General features: G+C 44.5%; 1 protein-coding gene across 4 annotated transcripts in view; it reads left to right on the top strand.

Moving 5' to 3' along the window:
• Window positions 1-25,031, top strand: part of PHACTR4 (phosphatase and actin regulator 4) — a 175,805-nt gene that overhangs the window by 22,022 nt on the left and 128,752 nt on the right. For 2 of the 4 annotated variants that reach the window (XM_077295654.1, XM_077295655.1), the window contains exon 2: window positions 12,330-12,437. The exons of 1 other annotated variant lie outside the window; for it this stretch is intronic. In XM_077295654.1, coding sequence (XP_077151769.1) covers window positions 12,330-12,437 — 108 coding nt within the window. The remainder of the gene's footprint in view (window positions 1-12,329; window positions 12,438-25,031) is intronic. One more of the 4 variants, XM_077295658.1, reaches the window with a different exon arrangement.

Raw genomic sequence — 25,031 nt, 5'->3', positions numbered from 1 at the left:
TGTGTGGCCTATTTAAAAAAACAAAACAAAAAACGTAATCAGGTTCCTCGCATCATGTTCTCATTAACTTTATGCAGTTAATAGCCTCTGTGTCTGTACTGCTACATACTTAGGCAGTTAACTGGTTCATGCAGTTTTACATGAGCACCCGAGCCTTACACTATGGCTGGTCCAAACAACTAAAGCAGTTGTTACCATCCACCTCTCGTGTCTCCCTTTTCATCATACACTGTGTTCCAAATTATTATGCAAATTGGATTTAAGTGTCATAAAGATTTAATTGTTTTGTTTTTCAAATAAACTCCTGGATGCTATTGTGTCTCAGGGCTCAATGGATCACTGAAATCAATTGTAAACACATGTGATAATTAGTTTTCCAGGTGATTCTAATTAAAGAAAAACTACTTAAAAGTGATGTTCCACATTATTAAGCAGGCCACAGGTTTCAAGCATTATGGGAAATAAAAAGGATCTCTCTGCTGCTGAAAAGTGTTATAGTGCAATGCCTTGGACAAGGTATAAAAACATTAGATATTTCTTGAAAACTTAAGTGATCATCATACTGTGACTGAAACAGAGCACAGACAGAGTTCATGCAGATAAAGGCATAATGAGGAAGGTTTCTGCCAGACAAATTCATTGGATTAAGAGAACAGCTGCCAAAATACCATTACAAAGCAGCAAACCGTTATTTGAAGCTGCTGGTGCCTCTGGAGTCCCTCGAACTTCAAGGTGTAGGATCCTTCAAAGGCTTGCTGTGGTGCATAATCCTACTGTTCGGCCACCCTTAAACAGTGTTCACAAGCAGAAATGGTCGCAGTGGGCCCAGACATACATGAAGACTAATTTACAAACAGTCTTGTTTACTGATGAGTGTCGAGCAACTCCGGATGGTCCAGATGGATGGAGTAGTGGATGGTTGGTAGATGGCCACCATGTCCCAACAAGGCTGCGACGTCAGCAAGGAGGTGGAGGAGTCATGTTTTGGGCCGGAATCATGGGGAAACAGCTGGTATGGCCCTTTAAGGTTCCTGAAGGTCTGAAAATGACCTCTGCAAGTATATAGAGTTTCTGACTGACAACTTTTTTCCACGGTATGAAAAGCAGAAATGTGCCTTCAGGAACAAAATCATCTTAATGCATGACAATGCAGCACCTCATGCTGCAAAGAATACCTCTGAGTCATTGGCTGCTATGGGCATAAAAGGAGATAAACTCATGGTGTGGCCACCATCTTCCCCTGACTTCAACCCTATAAAGAACATTTGGAGTATCATCAAGCAAAAGATCTATGAGGGTGGGAGGCAGTTCACATCAAAACAGCAGCTCTGGGAGGCTATTCTGACTTGATGCAAAGAAATACAAGCAGAAACTCTCCAAAAACTCACAAGTCCAATGGATGCAAGAATTGTGAAGGTGATATCAAAGAAGGGTTCCTATGTTAACATGTAACTTGGCCTGTTGGGATGTTTTGGAGTTAAATAGCTTTTTTGTTCAGTGAATGTGACCTCCTAATGCTGCAAATTCAACAAAAGAGCATTTTCAGTTCTTTAAAACATATCAAGTGTTTAGAAATTCTACTGTGCCTAATAATTTGGAACAGTGCAGTTTGAGTTTTTATTCATTTTGGAGACTATACTGTTATCATTGGGAGGTTTCTTCAATAAAATTCGATGTATAATCTAACGGGTGATGACTTTTGTTAGACTGACTGTCATTTGCACCGACCATTTAGTAAAATCCAAGAAAAACGTCATTTGCATAATAATTTGGAACATAGTGTAGTTTGTAAGCTTGCGAGCAGGGCCCTCATTCCTCCTGGTATCTGTTTTGAACTGTGATTTCTGTTATGCTGTTATGTCTATTGTCTGTACAAGTCCCCTCTATAAGTTGTAAAGCGCAGCGGAATATGTTGGCGCTATATAAATAAAAATTATTATTATTATTAACCCCTTAATCCCATATGACTTAATTCCCAGTGACGGGATAGTACGTCATATGCGATCGGCCGCGCTCACGGGGGGAACACGGCCGGATGTCAACTGACTATCGCAGCTGACATCCGGCACTATGTGCCAGGATCGGTCACGGACCGCCCCCGGCACATTAACCCCCGGCACACTGCGATCAAACATGAACGCAGTGTTCCGGCGGTACAGGGAAGCATCGCGCAGGGAGGGGGCTCCCTGCGTGCTTCCCTGAGACGATCGGTACAAGGCGATGTGCTCACCTTGTACCGAGCGTCTCCTCCCTGCAGGCCCCGGATCCAAAATGGCCACGGGGCTACTTCAGGGTTCTGCAGGGAGGTGGCTTACCAAGTGCCTGCTCAGAGCAGGCGCTGGTAAGCCAGGAGCCCTGCATGTCAGATCACTGATCTGACACAGTACTCTGCAAAGTGTCAGATCAGTGATCTGTCACTGTACAGTGATGTCCCCCCTGGTAAAGTAAAAAAAAAAAATTTTAATTGTTAAAAAAAAAAAAAAAAACTAAAGAAAAAAAAATATTGTTCCCATAAATACATTTCTTTATCTAAATAAAAAAACAATAAAAGTACACATATTTAGTATCGCCGCGTCCGTAACGACCCGACCTACAAAACTGTCCCACTAGTTAACCCCTTCAGTGAACACCGTAAAAAAAAAAAAGGGGCAAAAAAACCGCTTTATTATCATATCGCCGAACAAAAAGTGGAATAACACGCAATCAAAAAGACGGATATAAATAACCATGGTACCGCTGAAAATGTCATCTTGTCCCGCAAAAAACGAGCCGCCATACAGCATCCTCAGCAAAAAGATAAAGTTATAGTCCTCAGAATAAAGCGATGCAAAAATAATAATTTTTCTATAAAATAGTTTTTATCGTCTAAAAGCGCCAAAACATAAAAAAATTATGTAAATGAGGTATCGCTGTAATCATACTGACCCGAAGAATAAAACCGCTTTACCCATTTTACCAAACGTGGAACGGTATAAACGCCCCCCCAAAGAAATTCATGAATAGCTGGTTTTTGGTCATTCTGCCTCACAAAAATCGGAATAAAAAGCGATCAAAAAATGACACATGCCCAAAAATGGTACCAATAAAAACGTCAACTCGTCCCGCTAAAAACAAGACCTCACATGACTCTGTGGACCAAAATATGGAAAAATTATAGCTCTCAATGTGGTAACGCAAAAGTTTTTTTGCAATAAAAAGCCTCTTTTAGTGTGTGACAGCGGCCAATCATAAAAATCCGCTAAAAAACCCACTATAAAAGTAAATCAAACCCCCCTTCATCACCCCCTTAGTTAGGGAAACATAAAAAAAAAAGTGTTTATTTCCATTTTCCCGTTAGGGCTAGGGTTAGGGCTAAAGTTAGGGTTAGGGCTGGGGCTAATGTTAGGGTTAGGGTTGGGGCTAAAGTTAAGGTTAGGGGTACAGTTAGGGTTGGGGCTAAAGTTAGGGTTAGGGTTAAAGTTAGGGTTGGGGCTAAAGTTAAGGTTAGGGTTTGGATTACATTTACGGTTGGGATTAGGGTTAGGGGTGTGGTTAGGGTTATGGTTGGGATTAGGGTTAGGGGTGTGTTTGGGATAGGGTTTCAGTTAGAATTGGGGGTTTCCACTGTTTAGGCACATATGGGGTATCAGCATACTCAGGACAAATTGGACAACAACAATTGGGGTCCAATTTCTCTTGTTACCCTTGGGAAAATAACAATTTGGGGGGCTAAAAAAACATTTTTGTGGGAAAAAAAATAATTTTTATTTTCACGACTGCGTTATAAACTGTAGTGAAACACTTGGGGGATCAAAGTTCTCGCAACACATCTAGATAAGTTCCTTGGGGGGTCTAGTTTTCAATATGGGGATTTCTACTTTTTAGGTGCATCAGGGGCTCTGCAAATGCAACGTGACGCCTGCAGACCAATCCATGTAAGTCTGCATTCCAAATGGCGCTCCTTCCCTTCCGAGCTCTGCCATGCGCCCAAACGGTGGTTCCCCCTCACATATGGGGTATCAGCGTACTCAGGACAAATTGGACAACAACTTTTGGGGTCCAATTTCTCCTGTTACCCTTGGAAAAATACAAAACGGGGCTAAAAAATAATCTTTGTGGAAAAAAAATGATTTTTTTATTTTCACAGCTCTGCGTTATAAACTGTAGTGAAACACTTGGGGGTTCAAAGTTCTCACAACACATCTATAGATAAGTACCTTTGGGGGTCTAGTTTCCAAAATGGTGTCACTTGTGGGGGGTTTCTACTGTTTAGGTGCATCAGGGGCTCTGCAAATGCAACGTGACGCCTGCAGACCAATCCATCTAATTCTGCATTCCAAATGGCGCTTCTTCCCTTTCGAGCTCTGCCATGCAGCCAAACGGTGGTTCCTCCCCACATGTGGGGTATCAGCGTATTCAGGACAAATTGGATAACAACTTTTGGGGTCGAATTTCTCCTTTTACCCTTGGGAAAATACTAAACTGGGGGCTAAAGAAATAATTTTTGTGAAAAAAAAAAATAATAATTTTTATTTTCACGGCTCTGCGTTACAAACTGTAGTGAAACACTTGGGGGTTCAAAGCTGTCAAACCACATCTAGATAAGTTCCTTAGGGGGTCTACTTTCCAAAATGCTGTCACTTGTGGGGGGTTTCAATGTTTAGGCACATCAGGGGCTCTCCAAACGCAACATGGCGTCCCATCTCAATTTCAGTCAATTTTGCATTGAAAAGTCAAATGGCGCTCCTTCCCTTCCGAGCTCTGCCATGCGCCCAAACAGTGGTTTACCCCCACATATGGGGTATCGGCATACTCAGGAAAAATGGCACAACAACTTTTGGGGTCCAATTTCTTCTCTTACTCTTGGGAAAATAAAAAATTGGGGGCAAAAAAAATCACATTTGTGAAAAAATATGATTTTTATTTTGACGGCTCTGCATTATAAACTTCTGTGAAGCACTTGGTGGGTCAAAGTGCTCACCACACATCTAGATAAGATCCTTAGGGAGTCTACTTTCAAAAATGGTGTCACTTGTGGGGGGTTTCAATGTTTAGGCACATCAGGGGCTCTCCAAACGCAACATGGCGTCCCATCTCTATTCCAGTCAATTTTGCATTGAAAAGTCAAATGGCACTCCTTCCCTTCCGAGCTCTGCCATGCACCCAAACAGTGGTTTACCCCTACATATGGGGTATCAGCGTACTCAGAACAAATTGTACAACAACTTTTGGGGTCCATTTTCTCCTGTTACCCTTGGTAAAATAAAACAAATTGGAGCTGAAGTAAATTTTTTGTGAAAAAAGTTAAATGTTCATTTTTTTTTAAACATTCCAAAAATTCCTGTAAAACACCTGAAGGGTTAATAAACTTCTTGAATGTGGTTTTGAGCACCTTGAGGAGTGCAGTTTTTAGAATAGTGTCACACTTGGTTATTTTCTATCATATAGACTCCTCAAAATGACTTCAAATGTAATGTGGTCCCTAAAAAATATTGGTGTTGTAAAAATGAGAAATTGCTGGTCAACTTTTAACCCTTATAACTCCCTAACAAAAAAAATTGTTGGGTCCGAAATTGTGCTGATGTAAAGTAGACATGTGGGAAATGTTACTTATTAAGTATTTTGTGTGACATATCTCTGTGATTTAATGGCATAAAAATTCAAAGTTGAAGAATTGCAAAATTTTCACCAAATTTCCGTTTTTTTCACAAATAAACGTAAGTTATATCGAATAAATTTTACCATTATCATGAAGTACAATATGTCACGAGAAAACAATGTCAGAATCTCCAAGATCCGTTGAAGCGTTCCAGAGTTATAACCTCATAACGGGACAGTGGTCAGAATTGTAAAAATTGGCCGGTCATTAACGTGCAAACCACCCTTGGGGCTTAAGGGGTTAAAGGAGTTGTCCACTATTGAACAGCCCCCTTTTAGTTGCTCCAGTGCTTGTGATTAAATAAAACACGTAATACTTGCCTCCCAGAGCAGGGCTGGCAGAGCGTATTTCCACTCTAACAGAAATCTACTCATGTAGTACTCATGTGCCACTAATTGACTGAAGCAGTCACATGACATAACGATGTCTCGTTACAGCCAGGAGATGCGCTCTGAGAGAATACTGACAGGCTGCAGCTTTCCTCGACCATTGACTGGCCTAAGCATTCGTATGACGTAATGTCTTGTAGCAGCTGGGTTGCACCCCGCAGACAACATAGGAACCGCTCTACTTCAGGAGCTAAAACTCATGTGGTTTTACTTTGATGAGCACTGGAACAATGAGGAAGGCGTTCTCAAGCAGTGGACTACACCTTTTAAATTCCCTTCCAGACTTGCAGCAGTCAAGATTTAATACACTTAATAGCTGCAGCCAATCACTGCACTTGGCAGCCATGTTTCTCCAAAAATATTTCATCAATAAGAATTGCACTGCTAACACGTTGCAAATTCAGGCCAAATCATTAACTAATGCTGTTTAAACATGCTTTTTTGTGTAACTTGTGAATCTTAAATAAATGACTGATTTGTCAGGACATTACTGCATTAGTATCATGCAATTACAGATGTCACAAGATTTTTTTTTTATTTTCAATTCCTTCTTTAGTGAGACCTACGCTTGGTCACACCTAGCATTGCGGTATGGCTTTCAGAAAGGTAGATGAGATGTACATATTTCCCCCAGATTTAGATATTGTGGCTAGGTTCTGTTTCGGCAGCAAAAAATCAGAATTAATGCAAAAGACAGAATAGTAAAATGTCAGACATGAACTGCTTCCATTGAATTGGTGAATTCAGTAGTACATTGAGTTTCTGTCATAGTGTCTGTCATTTTACCAGAAAACAAAACTATAGGCATGCTGTGCTACCAGTCCAATAAATAGCCCCATTAGTCTGTCTGGGTGTCTCTTGGGATCAGAAATGATGGACGTAAAGCTACCTTCCCATGAAGACTTATGGCGACTTTTTGACGTTTCAGATTCTCTGCACCTCTTAGTTTAATTACATTTTTTTTTAAAGGGAACCTGTCAGCCCAAACCCATAGAACCAGCAGCAGTTGCATCTACATATGTAAATACCCTGTCTAAGGGTTCCGTTACACAAAACGATTTACCAACGATCACGACCAGCGATACGACCTGGCCGTGATCGTTGGTAAGTCGTTGTGTGGTCGCTGGAGAGCTGTCACACAGACAGTTCTCCAGCGACCAACGATGCCGAAGTCCCCGGGTAACCAGGGTAAACATCGGGTTACTAAGCGCAAGGCCGCGCTTAGTAACCCGATGTTTACCCTGGTTACCATCGTAAATGTAAAAAAACAAACAAACAGTACATACTCACATTCCGGTGTCCGTCTGACTGCCGGCCGTAAAGTAAAAGCAGAGCACAGCGGTGACGTCACGGCCCTGCGCTTAGTAACCCGATGTTTACCCTGGTTACAAGCGAACGCATCGCTGGATCGGTGTCACACACACCGATCCAGCGATGACAGCGGGAGATCCAGCGACGAAATAAAGTTCCAAACGATCTGCTACGACATACGATTCTCAGCAGGGTCCCTGATCGCTGCTGCGTGTCAGACACAGCGATATCGTATGGATATCGCTGGAACGTCACGGATCGTGCCGTCGTAGCGACAAAAGTGCCACTGTGAGACGGTACCCTAACAGTCCTTTTATTACGTTTTCTAAAGATCTGTTTATGATATGTAGATGTGTGCTTTCACACATGACTAGTTGGCCCATTTAGATGTTATCTCACCCCTGTGGGCGTGCTAACATAACTTACAAGCTCTGGTGTCATCGCTAGCGCCATACTTACCTTGCGCACGGGTTCTTTCCCTCACTACATTCATCCTCTGAAACCAGGTGTATGCGTTCCGATCATTCGCTGTGCACCTCTCTGAAGCCGGTCCTGTACACCCGACTTCAGAGGATGAATGCAGTGAGGGCCCACAGAGGCGTGATAACATCTAAGTGGTCTGAATAGTCTTGGGTACACTAACACTATTTATTATAGCGCCATTTATTTCATGGCGCTTTACATGTGAGGAGGGGTATACATAATAAAGACAAGTACAATAATCTTAAACAATACAAGTCATGACTGGTACAGTAGGAGAGAGGACCCTACCCGCGAGGGCTCACAATCTACAAGGGATGGGTGAGGATACAGTAGGTGAGGGTAGAGCTGGTCATGCAGTGGTTTGGTGGATCGGTGGTTATTGCAGGTTGTAGGCTTGTCGGAAGTGGTGGGTCTTCAGGTTCTTTTTGAAGGTTTTGATGGTAGGCGAGAGTCTGATATGTGGTAGAGAGTTCCAGAGTTGGAGTGATGCGCGAGAGAAATCTTGTATGCGACTGTGGGAAGAGGAGATAAGAGGGGAGTAGAGAAGGAGATCTTGTGAGGATCGGAGGTTGCGTGCAGGTAAGTACCAGGAGACGAGGTCACATATGTATGGAGGAGACAGGTTGTGGATGGATTTGTATGTCATGGTTAGGGATTTGTACTGGAGTCTCTGGGCAATGGGGAGCCAGTGAAGGGATTGACAGAGGGGAGAGGCCGGGGAATTGCGGGGGGACAGGTGGATTAGGCCTCTTTCACACTTCGGTTTTTTACAATCAGTCACAATCCGTCAAAATGTTGAAAAGACGGATCCTGTGCAGATTGTAAAAAATACGGATGCACTGGATCCGTGTTTTTTTTACGGATCCGTAGCGTTTTCCAAGCTATCTGTAGCATTGCTTGGAGAACTGATTAACAGGTTGGTCACACTTGTCAAACATAGTGTTTGACAATTGTGACCAACTTTTTACTATTGATGCTGCCTATGCAGCATCAATAGTAAAAAGATATAATGTTAAAAATATTTAAAAAAAATAAAAATCTTGATAGTCTCACCTTCACGTTCCCAGTAGTGCCTTGCGAAATGAACCGATGACTTAGCAATCTCGCGAGACCACTACGTCATCTGGGGTCATCACCGCGATGCATAACTGGGAACGGGAGCATCGCGAACGTTACGAGCATCAGGAAGGCTGCGAAGGGTGCCAGAAGCTGAGAATATCAAGATTTTTTATTTTCTTTACTATTTTTAACATTATATATTTTTACTATTGATGCTGCATAGGCAGCATCAATAGTAAAAAGAGAGAGAGAGCGAGTGAGAGAATTTCCCTGACTGGAAATTCTTCCACGCATGCTCGGTTTCAAAAGATGGAACCAGTCGCTGGATTCCTGCTTTTGAAACACATCCGTCGCTGCGTGATTTTCTGACGTGCACAAAAAACGTTCCTCTGTGCGTTGTCTCCACCCAATGGACAGTGATGTTACGACTGAGCCAGTGCAGGTCGGATGAAAAGGAAGGCCATCCGTCACAATCCATCGCTAATACAAGTCTATGAGAAAAAAATGGATCCAGCAGAAATATTTGCTGGATCCGTTTTTTTTTTTTCCACAAAACGCGTTGTGACGGAAAAAGAAAGTCGGACGTGTGAAAGAGGCCTTAGTTGGGCAACAGAGTTTAGAATAGATTGGAGGGGGGGCGTGTCCTGGCCATGATGGAGGAAGGCTGCTAATCCCTGAGCTCCTGCTTCCCCGGCCGAATAAAGCCCTGCAACAGCCCAGAAACTGACTTTACCAGAGTCTATGCCTGCTAAACGGAAGCCTGCATGCCCCAACACCCCTTCTGGACCCCCTGTGGAGTTCTCTGCGAGTATATCTCGCTTTTTAAGAAGCTCTGGGAAGGGGCCTTGGAGCTGCACTGATCCTAAGATGGCTGATCCCTCCCCCAAGCCCTGCAGCACTACACATGAGGCAAAAAACAAACAGAGAGAGAAGGAGACACCGCAGGCCCGCACGGAGGTTTCCAGAGCGTCTGTCACCAGTCTGTTTACTCAGGAGAGGCCCCTGGAGGCCCCCCTGCAGGGGGTCTCAGAAGAAGGTACTGGAGGGGAGATGGAGGATGGTGGGGGCTCGGATCATGAGACTGGACAAACAGAGGGAGAAGCGGTGAGGTCCTGGACACAGAGAGCTGAGCTCTACCCCTCCCAAACTGAGTGGCCTGTGCTGCAGGAGACTCGGCTGCCTCCTAGCCTGTCACCTCGGCCACTTACACCTGCAGAGGGGGTGCTTCAACAACTCTCTATTCAGAAGTCGGGCTGTGGAGCAGGTTATCTCCCCCCTCTACTAAACCACCCCACAGAAGCCACAGGGGGTGAGCGACGAGTGGAGCCGACCATCAGTGGAGGCCCCAGTGGTTCCCCTATTTTACCAAATATGCGGACACAAGATAGCCCTGACCCAGACATGTGGGAAGCTTTTAAGGCCCGTATTAGCAATGTTTCAGCTAAAGAGGAACTTGAGGGCTTTATCTCCAGGGTGGAGAACTCCTTTAAAGCTGAAACGATGGCCCTGAGAGGGGACGTCTCAGCTCTGGCGGGCAGAGTCACACTTACTGACACTAGTGTGGAAAATCTCTCCAACAAGATCCTAGCCCTTGAGGATAAACTGTCAGCCCAGATGTCCACCTTTGAGAGCTTTCTAGATCATATGGAGGACTTGGAGAATCAGGAGAGAAGGCAAGATCTGAGAGTGAGGGATCTACCGGAATCAGTCCAAACCAGTGACCTAACTGCGACTCTTCAAACTTTGTTCAACTCCATTAGGAACACTGCCCCAGAGTTGGGTATTGAATTTGACAGAGCTCATAGGTCGCTGGGTCCTCCCCCTGAGGATGGAGGTCTGCCTAGAGACGTGATTTGTCGTTTTCATAGGTACCAAGTTAAGGAAGAAATCCTCAACTGTTCCAGAAAGACCCAGGAGATCCGATTCCAAGATTACCAATTACAGCTCCTCTCGGATCTGTCACTGAGAACCCTCCAAAAGAGGAGAGCTCTGCGACCTCTACTTGACCTCCTTCGCCAGAGCCAGATCCCCTATTCTTGGGGATATCCGTTCCGCCTTCAGGTTCGGCGGGGAACCCAGATGGTGTCCTTATCTCACCCCAGGGAGCATCGTTCATTTCTCTCCCTCTTGAACCTCGAGGATCCGGGCTTACAATTCCCTGACTGGCCTTATTCCGTTGGTCAGGATATGGGCCCTATGCCACAGCGCCGAAAGAGGGCGCATCGCAACCGTGGAAGAGGCCGCACTAGTTCTCGTGGTAGAAGACAGAACTGTAATGATGTATCTGAAGACGGCTGATTTGCAAGCGTCCAGTATTTTTGGTTAATTCGGTTGTAGACCCTTAGGTCTTTGGTCTAGCTTTAGGCAGTAATGGCCGTGTTGATGATATATGCTTTGCTCTTTTCCCTTGGTCATTTTCCCTTCCCTCTCCACTATTCCATTCTCTTCCTTCCCCCTTCTTATTCTTCCCCCTCTCTCTCCTCTCCTTTGATTACCCCTTTCCCCCCCCCCCCCCCCCTTTTTCTTCTCCCTTTCCCTCCTCCTCTGGTGGTTCGGTTGTACTGGGTAATTTTGTTGTACTGGGTAATTTTGTGTATTTTTTTTGTCTCAGGGATGTTCGCCGGGGAACATGGTGTGTTATACAGCTATATTGTTTATCGAATCCGTCGGTATACGATTTATTTTGTTATATATTGTTTTGACTTTCTTCCTTCAGTGGAAAGGACACGACCCGTTAAGGGGTTATACGGTTAGTCCAAACCGTGATATTCGTGAAACGACTATACCCCATATCTTAAGTAAGAGTTTTTAATTTTCAGCTCCCCCGGGGGTACAATTTTCTGCTACATACCTTTTTTCTTCTATATTTGCCTACTCTTTTTCTCTTATTTTTCTTCTAATTTGCTGCGTCTTGTTTTCTGTTCTCATCTCTCAGGTGGCAGGATAACCCCCTTTTTGGGGCCTAACGGTTGGGTACTCGACGTTCTATTGAAAAATGGGTTCATTAAAATTTGGTTCCCTAAATGTACGGGGATTCAATACTCCCCAAAAACGAAGCCACGTACTTTCAGATATGCACAAGCTAGGGGTTCAGATACTTTTTCTTCAAGAAACTCATTTTAGAGCTGACCGGATACCAGTTGTCGGGGGTAAACTTTATGATAGATGGTCCCATAGTTCCAACCCCGAATCGAGGACAAAAGGTGTCTCAAAAGCCTTTTGTAAGAATTTAAATATCATATTGATAGACAAGGTCATAGATGAAGGGGGACGCTATATTTTTATGAAAGTTAAAGTTGCTGAACGGATCCTGACCCTAGTTAACTGGTATCTCCCGAACCGGGAACAGCCTAAGGTCTGTAAGTCTCTATTGTTAAAATTGTCTTCATTTGCGGAGGGCCAGGTTGTGATAGGTGGTGATTTTAACTTTGTCTTTGATCCCAAACTAGATACCTCCTCTGGTCGGGGGGCGTTCCCATCGAGAAAGGTGAGAGCCCTACAAAAATTCTTACTTAAGCTTCATCTGATAGATGTTTGGAGAATCCTCAATCCTAGAGGTAAGGATTATACTTTCTATTCTACTCCACATAACTCCTACAGCAGAATTGACCTTTTTCTGGTCAGCAGGGGGGTTTTATCTTGGAGGCCTGATGCTAAGATTGGTAATATGGTTAATTCGGATCATTGCCCTATTTTTCTGTCCTTGGAGATACCCGGGCTGGCTATGAAAAAATTCTCATGGAAATTGAATGGCAACCTTTTATGAGACACCACCTGTTTGAGTGATTTGAAATCTGACATTGCAGCGTTTGCCCATACTCATGCGTCAGATCCCACACCTCAGGCAATTAAATGGGAAGCACTGAAGTGCGTCATGAGAGGCACCTTAATCAAACATGGGGCTAGAATCAAAAACTTCAGACTGAGGAAATAGACGCTTTGCTGTCACAAATTCAGACCCTGGAAAGCAGGCATAAGAATTCGAGGTCCTCTGTGACTTTGGTCGAGCTCACTACAAAAAGGCTTGAACTTAAAGGCCTGCTGGATAGACGGTTTATGGGTGACAAGGAAAGAACTAAAGGGTTTTTCTACAAAAGAGCTAATGTTTGTGGGCGCCCTCTAGCACGACTGCTTCATCCCAGATCGGGTCCCACCCCTATCTCACCACTCAAAAATGATAAGGGCCAACTGGTCCATAGTAATGAGGAGATCCTAGAGGTCTTTCAAAAGTTCTATAAATCCCTATACAACATTAGGGGCAGGTTCGCTGATTTGGATCCCACCACGTTGAAATATAAAATTAAATCTTATATGAATAGGATCAAGGTCCCGTCCCTCCTTGAGGCGGATTTGGCGGTCCTGGAAAAGGACGTAACCCCTGAGGAGCTGGCAGAAGCTGTTAAATCTACGTCCACCTCTAAATGTCCTGGGCCGGATGGGTTCACTCCCTTTTTCTATAAATCCCTTCTATCTGACTTGCTTCCCCAAATGGTCCTCACCTTTAATGCGATTTCTGAGGAGAATAGTTTCACCCCCCAGTCCCTAGAGGCTCATATTTCTGTTCTGCCAAAGCCTAATAAGGATCCCCTGCTGGCCGGGAGTTATAGGCCAATCTCCCTTATCAACGTCGATGTAAAATTATTTGCTAAGGTATTGGCTGACAGATTGTCGGGACTTCTCCCATCTATTATCGACCTTGATCAGGTGGGCTTTGTCAAGGGCCGGGAGGCGCGGGACAGCATTATCAGGTCTCTTCTCCTTATTGAGAGGATCAAGATGCAAAAGTCCCCTCTTTTGTCTTCTGTCGATTGATGCGGAAAAGGCCTTTGATAGAGTTCATTGGGACTTTCTACGGGAGACCCTGACCCATATTGGCTTACAATCCAATTTCCTGGGGAAAATTATGTCATTATATTCAAAACCCTCAGCTCGTGTCAGTCAATGGATCCTTGTCCGATCGTTTTTATATCCAGAACGGTACTAGACAAGGCTGCCCGTTGTTGCCCCTATTATACCTTTTAGTTATTGAGCATTTGGCTAAGGCTATCCAAATTAATGACAGTATCTCAGGGATTCAGGTTGGAAACTCTAACCATAAAACGGCTCTATTCGCCGACGACATCCTCCTCTTCGTCTCTGACCCAGTCGTCTCTTTTCCAGTGCTTATGAAGGAGTTCGAATCCTTCGGGAATTTAAGCAACTTCAAGATTAATTACTCCAAAACTGAGGTCCTAAACATTTCTCTATCTTCTTCCGTGGTGGCTTCCTTGAAGCAGACCTTCCCCTTTAGATGGCAACAGGATCAGATTTCATATCTCGGGGTGAACCTCACCTCGGATCCTCTTCAATTATTTTCTTTGAATCATCAGGTCATTTTGAACAGGGTGGGATCCCTTCTGGAGTCTTACGGCCCATTGAGGCTGTCGTGGCTCGGTAGGATTCAGGTGGTTAAGATGGATATCCTGCCGAGATTTCTTTATATCTTTCAGGCGATTCCCATTTGGCCACATAAAGCGTTTTTTATTAACATACAGTCCTTGATTTCCCGTTTTATCTGGAAGGGGAAAACACCGAGGGTGAGTTACAAGGTTTTATCTAGGCCACGCCAGTTTGGTGGGGTGGGTCTACCCAACCTCCGAAACTATTGCAGGGCGGCCATATTAGTTCACCTCTTGGACTGGAAATATAAAATTAAATTTAAAAAATGGGTAGAGTTGGAACAAGAATGGTCCGATTTGCCTCTTCATTATCTACAGTGGATCCCAAAGCAATATGCTCTTCAACGGGGGAGATTTTCCTTCCTAACCTCAGAGGCTATGAGGGCATGGCACAGCAGTGGTGTGAAGGGGGTCCGCTCCTCCTGGGGCCAGCCTTCTTACACCTATTTTTTGCAACCCGGCGTTTCCTCCGGGCATTCACAGGAAAGCCTTCATGGGATGGAAATACGAGGATGACATACGGGTTGGTGATATCTTACAGCGTGGCGAGATTCCCACCCTCTGTTCCCTCCAATCCCAATCTCCCTCCACTAAATTTCTTTGGTGGGAGTATTTGCAGGTCCGGTCCGGTCCTTCCTGGCCTCTTTGAATTTGCCAAGGGGTTCGAACTGTGAACTCTCTCCCTTGGAACTGTTGTTTGCCGGTGGAGACGCCCCGAGCAGGGGAAACTCTTCCCTCTACTCAATTTTTTCAATACCTGTCTCTGACGCAAGGCTCTATTTCCAGTCTGCTTGGGAGAGGGATTTGGGGCGGGCTTTGTCGGATGAGGAATGGGAGCTTTGCTTCCTGATGAACCATAAACTCCCGAGTTCCAGTGAGGCCTCGGAGAAGGGGTATAAACTGCAATATAGGTGGTACCTCACACCTGACAGGTTACACAAATTTTCTCCCTCAATTTCAAGCTGCTGCTGGAGGTGTGGAAATGGCATTGGCTCCCTTTTGCATATCTGGTGGGGCTGCCCCTTGATTAGAACATTCTGCGACCAAGTGTTCTGAAATTATGGTTTGATCACAGGCAAGCACATCACCGGTACTCCGGAGTTGGCATTGCTATCCATGATTCCCGGTTCGGTGAGATCCCAAAAAAAGGACATCCTTAAATTCTGCCTAGCGGCTGCTAGGACGGTGATCCCCCGCCGATGGCGAGACCCGGTTCCCCCCCGATATTGTGGAGTGGTTTTCAGAATTTGAAACCATCTTTAGGATGGAGGAAATTAATGCAGACCTTTCACAGACAAGGGTCTCCTTTTTAAGTATCTGGACTGAATGGATTCTATTTAAAGATTCTTCTCGTTTCCCTGACCTGTTTACCTGAATACACCTGTCTATTTTACAGTCGATTACTAAGCTACTCTTCTTTTCTTTTCGTGTTCTAATTCTATATTTCTTTTCTTGAGCCCCGCCTACTTGGGCTCCCCCCTCTATTTCCTCTTTCTATCTCCCCCCTGGGTGAGCTGTTCACCTTTCACCAGTTCGGTGTGATAGGTCTGTACCATGATTTACCAGTTACTTATATAATGATACTATTTGCGTGCATGTCTCGCTCTAGGGGACATGGGCGAACTGATTTTAGGTATGCTTTCTTTTATTCACGGTAATGAATGTCCTCGCCTGTTGCGGGGGCAAGGAGTTACTGCTTATATGTTTAAGTTACCGTGGTCATTCTAGAGGATTTACTCCCTCTAAATTTTTATTTTTTTTTTCTCTTTCTTTTCTTTCTCTCTTATGTAAGATTTATGCAAGGTTTGTGAACGAGTGTTTTTTGTGTTACTCTTCTCGAATTGTATATTATAAGGAAAAGTACTTTGATCATTGTCGTAGTTTTCAACTACTGTTTTTCTTGTAAAATTCTCTTCTCTTTAATAAAAATTATATTTACCCAAGAATAGATTGGAGGGTTTCGAGAGTGTTCGAGGGGAGTCCACAGAGCAGGAGTTTGCAGTAGTCAAGGCGGGAGATGATGAGGGCATGGACTAGGGTTTTTGCAGATTCTTGGTTTAAGAATGTGCTGATCTGTGAAATATTTTTGAGTTGAAGGCAGCAGGAAGTGGAAAGGGCTTGGATATGTGGTTTGAAGGAGAGATCAGTGTCAAGGATTACCCCGAGGCAGCAAGCTTGTGGGACTGGGGAGAGTGGGCAGACGTTTACTGTGATGGATAGATTCGTTGGGGGGGGTTTCCTGAGATGGGGGAAAGATGATGAATTCTGTTTTGTCCATGTTAAGTTTTAGAAATCTAGTGGAGAAGAAGGTAGAAATAGCAGACAGACATTGAGAGATTCTGGTTAGTAGGGTGGTAATATATGGTCCAGAGATGTAGATCTGTGTGTCATCAGCATAGAGGTGATACTGAAAGCCGTAAGATTCTATGAGCTGTCCCAGGCCAGAGGTGTAAATGGAGAAGAGCAGGGGCCCTAGGACTGAACCTTGTGGGACTATGACAACTAGGGGGCAAGGTGAGGAGGTGGTGTTTGCGTGGGAGATGCTGAATATACGGTCTGTTAGGTATGACGAGATCCAGGATAGGGCCATGTCTGTGATTCCAAGGGATGAGAGGGTCTGTAGTAATAGGGAATGGTCCACTGTGTCAAAGGCAGAAGACAGGTCCAGGAGGAGGACAGAGTAGTGTCACTTGCTCTTGGCGGTTAATAGGTCATTGGTGACCTTAGTTAGGGCAGTTTCAGTGGAGTGGTGTGACCGGTAGCCAGATTGTAAGCGGTCGAAGAGGGAGCAGGAAGAGAGATAAAAAGACAGTTCAAGATGGACGTGTTGTTCTAGTAGTTTTGAGGCGTGGGGGGGAAGTGATATAGAGCGATAGCTAGATACAGAGGATGGGTCAAGAGAGGGCTTTTTGAGGATAGGTGTGATTGATTGCTTGAGGCATGTTTAAAGCTTGAGGGGAAAACACCAGTTGTTAGTGATAGGTTGAAGAGATGGGTCAGGTTTGGGATGGGATCGGGTCAAGTGCGCAGGTGGTGAGATGCGATCTTGAGAGTAGAGTGGAGAGTCGATCTTCTGTAATAGTGGAGAAGTTGGTTTTGGAGGTGGAGGGCTGGGCAGTTGGGAGGAAGGGCTCTGTGGGTTGCTGACCAAAACTTTTTCTGATGTTATCAATCTTCTGCTTGAAAAATGAGGCAAAGTCTTCAGCTGAAAATAGTGGGGAGGGAGGAGGTGCTGGGGGACGGAGAAGAGAATTGAAGGTGTTGAATAACTGTTTAGGGTTGTGAGACAGGGAGGATATGAGAGATGAGAAGTAGGTTTGGTTAGCTGTGGCAAGTGTGGCCTTGACAGTAGTGAGGGACTGTTGGAATGAGATGAAGTGCTTGTTGGAGTGTGATCTTTTCCATCTCCGCTCAGCAGCCCTGGAAGCTCACCTCAGTTCTTTGGTCAGGCTGATGTGCCAGGGCTGCCTTTTGATTTTGCGAGCTTTGGTATGTGTGAGAGGGGCAACAGATTCCAAAGCTACAGCTATTGTTGTGTTATATGCAGCGGAATCTGCATTGTGTAGAGAACTTATTTCTGTAAGAGGGAGAAGGGATTCAGAGAGTGAGTGTAGATCTAGGTGTTAGATTTCTGCGAGGGTGTGCAAGGTTGTGGGGTGGGGATTGTAGACGAGAGGAGAGGGAAGAGAATGTGAGTAGGTTGTGGTCAGAAAGAGGTAGAGCTGAGATAGAGAGGTTAGATAAGGAGCAGAGGCAGGTGAAGATGAGGTCCAGTGTGTGTGACCATCTTTGTGAGTGGCTGTAGAAGACCATTGAGTGAGGCCGAAGGAGGAAGTGAGAGATAGAAGCTTAGTGGCAGCTGAGAGAGAAGTTTCAATGGGGATGTTGAAGTCACCCAAGATGATAGTGGGGATGTCAACGGAGAGGAAATGAAGTAGCCAGGTGGTGAAGTGGTCAAAGAAGGTGGTAGCTGGCCCTGGGGGGCGGTAAATGACAGCCTGTTGGAGGGGGAGTAGATGCGCACAGAGTGCACCTCAAAGGAAGGGAGGGTAATAGAGGGTGGTAATTGGATTGGGGTGAAGGAGCAGTTATCTGACAGGAGAAAACCAACTCCACTATGCTTGCTGCTGGGACGGGGTGTGTAGGAAAGGTGGAATCCACCATACGAAAGTGCAGCAGGAGAGGCTGTGTCAGAAGGGGTGAGCCAGGTTTCGGTTATTCGAGGAAGGAAAGTTTAGTAGTAACAAAAAGATCATGGATGTAGAAGAGCTTGTTGCAGACAGAGCGAGCGTTCCACAGAGCTCCTGTTAGTGGGACTGGGGAAGCGGGGTCTGGGCGAATGGGTATAAGGTTAGAGAGGTTATGGAAATAGATGTGATAGAGCGTGGATGGGAGGTAGAAATGACTGTGGGGATGTGGTGAGGAGGACCAGGATTTCGAGAGATATCATATCATGTGATACACCGCATATCATAAACAGAGTTTAGAAATACTTTGTCTAAAGATCTGGTTGTGTGTAATGTAATAAAAGGGACTGTTAGAAAGTTTAGATATGTGTTTAGATATGCAGACAACTGCTGGTGGTTCTGGGGTACGGGGGACCTAACAGGGTCCCTTTTAACTGTGTTTTTGACATTGTTTTTTGTGTCCTGTTGGAATCCTTTCCTGCTCGATGCTCCTCTGTCGCTGTCACTATGGACAGTGGAATCAGAGGGGTTAAATGCCCGCAATCAGTGCACTGCTCTCACACAGAGCTGACACCCGCACCCGATCGCCATGGCGTGAGGCTGCACTATCGTATCGTACCACCTTACACATACTGCTATTTGTACGCAGCTCCTGCAGAGCAAAAATATGCAGCATCAAAAACCCAACAATAACTCATCGTGGGCACACAGCCTAAAAATCCAGAGAGAACGAGATCTCTAATCCAGATGTAAACCTAGCTGAAGTTCTGCAGACTAGTAATGTACTGCGATGATCAGCTGACAGGTATGCTGGCCTAGACTTGCACATCAGCATAAAAAAATGTCTTCAATTTCCTCAGAAGACCTTTCACCAGTTTCAGCATGTTGAACAGGCCAAATCGTGGAATAGTGGTTGCAGAGTGGAGTAACACTACAGTACTTAACCTTTTCTTTTTTTTTCCATTCTGGAGATATTGGCTTGTAAAGTGTAGGTTAAAATTTGTTGATCCCAATTGGACATTACCAGAGATCCTTTCTCTGCATGTAGCTTTTCAATCTTAAGGAGAATTCATGCATGGGGAAAAAAACATTCCCCCAGAAATTCAGAAGAGCATGCCTTCTCCAGTGAGATTTACACACATTTTATTATGGGCTTTGAATCCCTATTCTACACAGCGCTGTTCTATGCGGAGTTTCACATGCAAGCTGTCTGAAGAAGGTCCTTTCAACCGAAATGTCACTGTTTTTGGATTGCTTTTCTAATAAATATTGAGTTGTAGAAAAACTATATCAGATTGTGTTGGAATTTTGTTCACTGATTATATGGAATGACCTCCTATCCTGGCACCGTATTCTTATGCAAAGTGACATACATCCCATCTACACACTGAGGCATACTATATAGGTAGTGTTGTAACATGATTCATATATTTAAGGTCACTGTCACTCCATGTAAGGCTACTTTCACACATCAGGCTTTTGCCTTAAGGCACAATCTGTCGAATTAAAAAAAAAACCGGATCCTGCAAAATTTGCCGCTGAATCCGTTTTTTTCTCATAGACTTGTAATGGCGCTGGATTGCCCCATGTTTCGTCTGTTTTTCGACGGATTCGGCGAACATTTTTGTTCCGGAAACAACGCACAGAGGAACTTTTTTTGTGTCCGTCAAAAAAATAGACAGCGACTGATTCGGCGCCATCCGGCGTTTGGTAGAATGAAAGCCAATGGCGCCGGACCTGTCCAATGATGGATTCGTTTTTTTTAAAGTGAGCATGCCCCCCAATTTTTTTTTTTTTTTAGCGCCTGTGCGCGATTTCCGTTCTTCTCTCTCTCTCTGCTGCGAATCTGCAGGAAATCCACAACTATTTACATAATAGGTTTTTATCCTCATTGAGGAAAAATGTAGGAAATGTATGGCAAAAAATAAGCACCCGGAAATGTGTGCTATGTATGTAAGGAGAGGTTACCAAGTTCATGGGAGAAGAGACTATCTGTGAGTAAGGCCCCTTTCACACATCAGTTTTTTGCAGTCAGTCACAATCTGTTGGCTCAACGGATCTGTCACAGACTGTGAAAAACTGATGCGACTGATTCGGGTTTTTTTACGGATACGACTAGCGTATCTGGCTAATTGGATCCTAAATAAATTGGAGCATGCTCAGTTAAACAAAACGGAATCCAGTGCCCATAGGCTTCCATTCGAGCAAATGACGGACGGCAACAGATCCGTCGCTGTCCGATTTTTCGACTTACACAAAAAACGAACCTTTGTCTGTCGTCTCCGGCTGCTGGACAAACAATTTTTGATGGATCCGGCGAATGACGGATGAACCGTGAGACCATCCGTCGCTAATACAAGTCTATGAAAAAAAAAAAAAATGGATCCGGCGGCATTAGTCGCGACTGATGGCAAAAAACCGATGTGTGAAAGGGGCCTTGTCCCCTAACTTTGTTTCAGATAGAAGATCCTTAATTAAGGCAGAAGTCAAAAGCTCCTTTAAATCCCTAATTCACCCTAAGGCTATGTGCACACGTTGCGGAATTTGATGCGTTTTTGGCCTCACAGATTAACATTAAATCCGCAGTGTAGTGCACAGCCAATGTTAGTCAATGTGAAATTGACAATTGTGCACATGCTGCGGGAAAAAACACGTGGAATCGTGGCTTTTTTTTCCGCAGCATGTCAATTCTTTGGGCAGATCTGCAGTGTTTCTGCACCCATTGACTTCCATTGTGTCAGGCACATCCGCAGCAAACCCGCAGATGTAAAAATGATCTGCAGTTTTGCTGCGGATGAAACGCTGCACATCGGGAAGAGGGAGTGTGTGGGCGGAGCTTTGTGCATGTATGTGTTTGTGTGTGGGGGTCTGCCTGTATGTCTGTGTAGGCATCCATTGTCTGATAGGACTACTGCTCCCATCTGGCAATGAGTGCTCACAATGACACCATTGCTGATGATGGGAAAATAGTCCCATCAGACAATGGCTGTGTTCAGTAGTAAAAAAACAAAACATACAGAACATACAGCATATAACATACAGTACATACACATAACATACAACACATAACAGAGTACATACTTACCAAACACCTAGTCCCCGAAGCCCTCGATTATCCTGTAATGATACGTCCGGTTATCCACCACATTTGGATCCTTCAAAAGAAACCTGAAAACCCACCTCTTCAAAGACTCTTACAACCTGTAATGACCACACGACCACCTCAACACCATCCTGTAGAATGTAAGCCCGCAAGGGCAGGGTCCTCTTCCCTCTGTATCAGTATGTTGTTAGTTTTGTTTACTGTAAGTGATATTTGTATTTTGATGTAACCCCTTATCATGTACAGCACCATGGAATTAATGGTGCTATATAAATAAATAATAATAATAATAAAAATAACATAATAAACCAACCTACACTTACCTTTCCGCCGTAGTCCAGTTAATAACGAGTGTCCTACGACGATCTCCCGTGTAGAACAATGACATCGGTCGATGTCCGTGCTCTACAGGGGCCCAACAATGAACTCACAGAGGGGGTAATCCTCAACAGTGTATATCCCTCCGCCGCTGCTGGGAGAGAGGTCACTTAAGTTCATTCTCTCGCCGGCAATTCTGTGTGAGAAAATTCCCACGCAGCATTGCCGTAAAGCAAGAGAACGAACTAAGGTAACCTCTTCAGTGATGCACTGCAGGAGCCATTATCTCCTGTCAGTGCATCACAGGAGGCCTATAGAGCAGTGACATCACCCGATGTCATTGTTCTATAGGAGAGATCGTCGTGGGACCCTCATTATTAATTGGACTGCGTCGGACCAAGGAGTATACGGTTGGTTTATTATTTTTCATTTTTTGCAGGTGATCGATGGCTTTGGGGAATTAGACGTGGTTGTAAGTATGGTGAAATTAAGAATATTATTAACCCCTTAGTGACCGAGCCAATTTTTACAATTCTGACCACTGTTACTTTTTGAGGTTATAACTTTGGAACGCTTTAACAGATCCCGCTGATTCTGAGATTGTTTTTTCGTGACATATTGTACTTCATGTTAGTGGTAACATTTCTTCGATATTACTTGCGATTATCTATGAAAAAAACGGAAATATGGCGAAAATTTTTAAATTTTTGCAATTTTCAAACTTTGTATTTGTATGCCCTTAAATCAGAGAGATATGTCACAAAAATAGTTAATGAATAACATTTCCCACATGTCTACTTAACATCAGGACAATTTTGGAAACAAAATTTTTTTTTGTTAGGGAGTTATAAGGGTTAAAAGTTGACCAGCAATTTCTCATTTTTACAACACCATTTTTTTCTAGGGACCACATCACATTTGAAGTCATTTTGAGGGGTCTATATGATAGAAAATAACCAAGTGTGACACCATTCTAAAAACTGCACCCCTGAAGGTGCTTAAAACCACATTCAAGAAGTTTATTAACCCTTTACGTGCTTCACAGGAACTGAAACAATGTGGAAGGAAAAAATGAACATTTAACTTTTTTTTTGCAAATATTTTACTTCAGAACCATTTTTTTTTATTTTCACAAGTGTAAAAACAGAAATTTAACCATAAATTTTGTTGTGCAATTTCTCCTGAATACGCCGATGTGGGGGCAAACCACTGTTTGGGCGCACCACAGAGCTTGGAAGAGAAGGAGCGCCGTTTGACTTTTTCAATGCAGAATTGGCTGGAATCGAGATCGGACGCCATGTCACGTTTAGAGAGCCCCTGATGTGCCTAAACAGTGGAAACGCCCCACAAGTGACACCATTTTGGAAACTAGACCCCTTAAGGAACTTATCTAGATGTGTGGTGAGCACTTTGAAAGCCCAAGTGCTTCACAGAAGTTTATAATTCAGAGTCGTGGAAATAAAAAAAAAAAAAAAATTTCCCACAAAAAATATTTTTTAGCCCCCAAGTTTTTATTTTCACAAAGGTAACAGGAGAAATTGGACCCCAAAAGTTGTCCAATTTATCCCGAGTACGCTGATGCCCCATATGTGGGGGTAAACCACTGTTTGGGCACACGGCAGAGCTCAGAAGGGAGGGAGCACCATTTGACTTTTTGAGCGCAAAATTGGCTGTCGTGTTTGGAGACCCCTGATGTACCGGAACAGTGGAAACCCCCAAATTCTAACTCCAAACCTAACCCCAACACACCCCTAACCCTAATCCCAACCCGATCCATAATCCTAATCACAACCCTAATGATAATCACAACCCTAACCCCAAAACAACCCCAATCTCAACACTAACCATAACCCTAATCAAAACCCTAAATCCAACACACCCCTAATCCTAATCTCAACCCTAACCTCAAACCTAACCCTAATCCCAATACACTCCTAATCTCAACACTATCCTTAACCCTAATCCCAAACCTAACCCTAATCCCAAACGTAACCCGAATGCCAACCCTAATCCAAACCCTAACCCTTATCCCAACTCTAACCCTAACTTTAGCCGCAACCCTAGCCCTAACTTTAGCCCTAAGGCTACTTTCATGCTTGCGTCGTGTGTCGCAATCCGTCGTTTTGGGCAAAAAAACGATCCTGCAAATGTGCCCGCAGGATGCGTTTTTTGCCCATAGACTTGTATTGCCGACGGATGGCCAAACGTCGCGTCCGTCGTGCACTGGATCCGTTGTGTTTTGGCGGACCGTCGTCACAAAAAACGTTCAATGTAACTTTTTTTTGTACGTCGCGTCCGCCATTTCCGACCGCGCATGCGCGGCCGTAACTCCGCCCGCTCCTCCCCAGGACATAGACTGGGCAGCGGATGCCTTGAAAAACTGCATCCGCTGCCCACGTTGTGCACAATTTTCACAACGTACGTCGGGCCGACGCATTACAAAACCTTAATTTAGCCCCAACCCTAACCCTAAATTTAGCCCCAACCCTAACCCTAATTTTAGCCCCAACTCCTGTAGCTGCCGGCCGGGAGATCATGGCGGGCGCAGCCGAGACCCCGAAGATCTTCTGGGTGCCGGCCAGCGGGCACACTGCGAATGCACCCGCCATTTTTTGGCCGGAACAAGATGGCGGCGCCCATCAGGAGCCACGAGGAGCAGCGGGGGAGACAGGTGAGTATCGGGGGGCGATCGGGGGTCGGAGGATTTCTCTGTCCTCTGATGTGCAATCACATCGGAGGACCGAGAAATTAAATTAGGAAATCGCGTTTTTGTTGTTTTTGTGACGGCCGGTAAACGGTTAATTACCGGCAATCGCAACCCGGGGGTCGGTAATAAAAAAAAAACTGTCACTACTGTAGGATTGACGCCTCTCCATTACTAACCGGGCTTGTTGTCCCCTTACAATACAAAGGTGACTAACCCCCTATTACCCCATATGCCACCGCTACAGGGCAGTGGGAAGAGAGAGGCTAAGTGCCGAAATTGGCGCATCTTACAGATGTGCCATTTCTGGGGCAGCTGGGAGCTGGTATTTTTAGTCGGGAGGGGGGCAGTATCCATGGCCCCTCTCTAGGCTATGAATATCAACCCGCAGCTGTCTACGT

The sequence above is a fragment of the Ranitomeya variabilis genome, chromosome 3 (genome assembly GCF_051348905.1).
Source record: "Ranitomeya variabilis isolate aRanVar5 chromosome 3, aRanVar5.hap1, whole genome shotgun sequence".
Classification (NCBI taxonomy): Eukaryota; Metazoa; Chordata; class Amphibia; order Anura; family Dendrobatidae; genus Ranitomeya; species Ranitomeya variabilis.
This window is presented reverse-complemented; position numbering and strand designations above follow the sequence as displayed.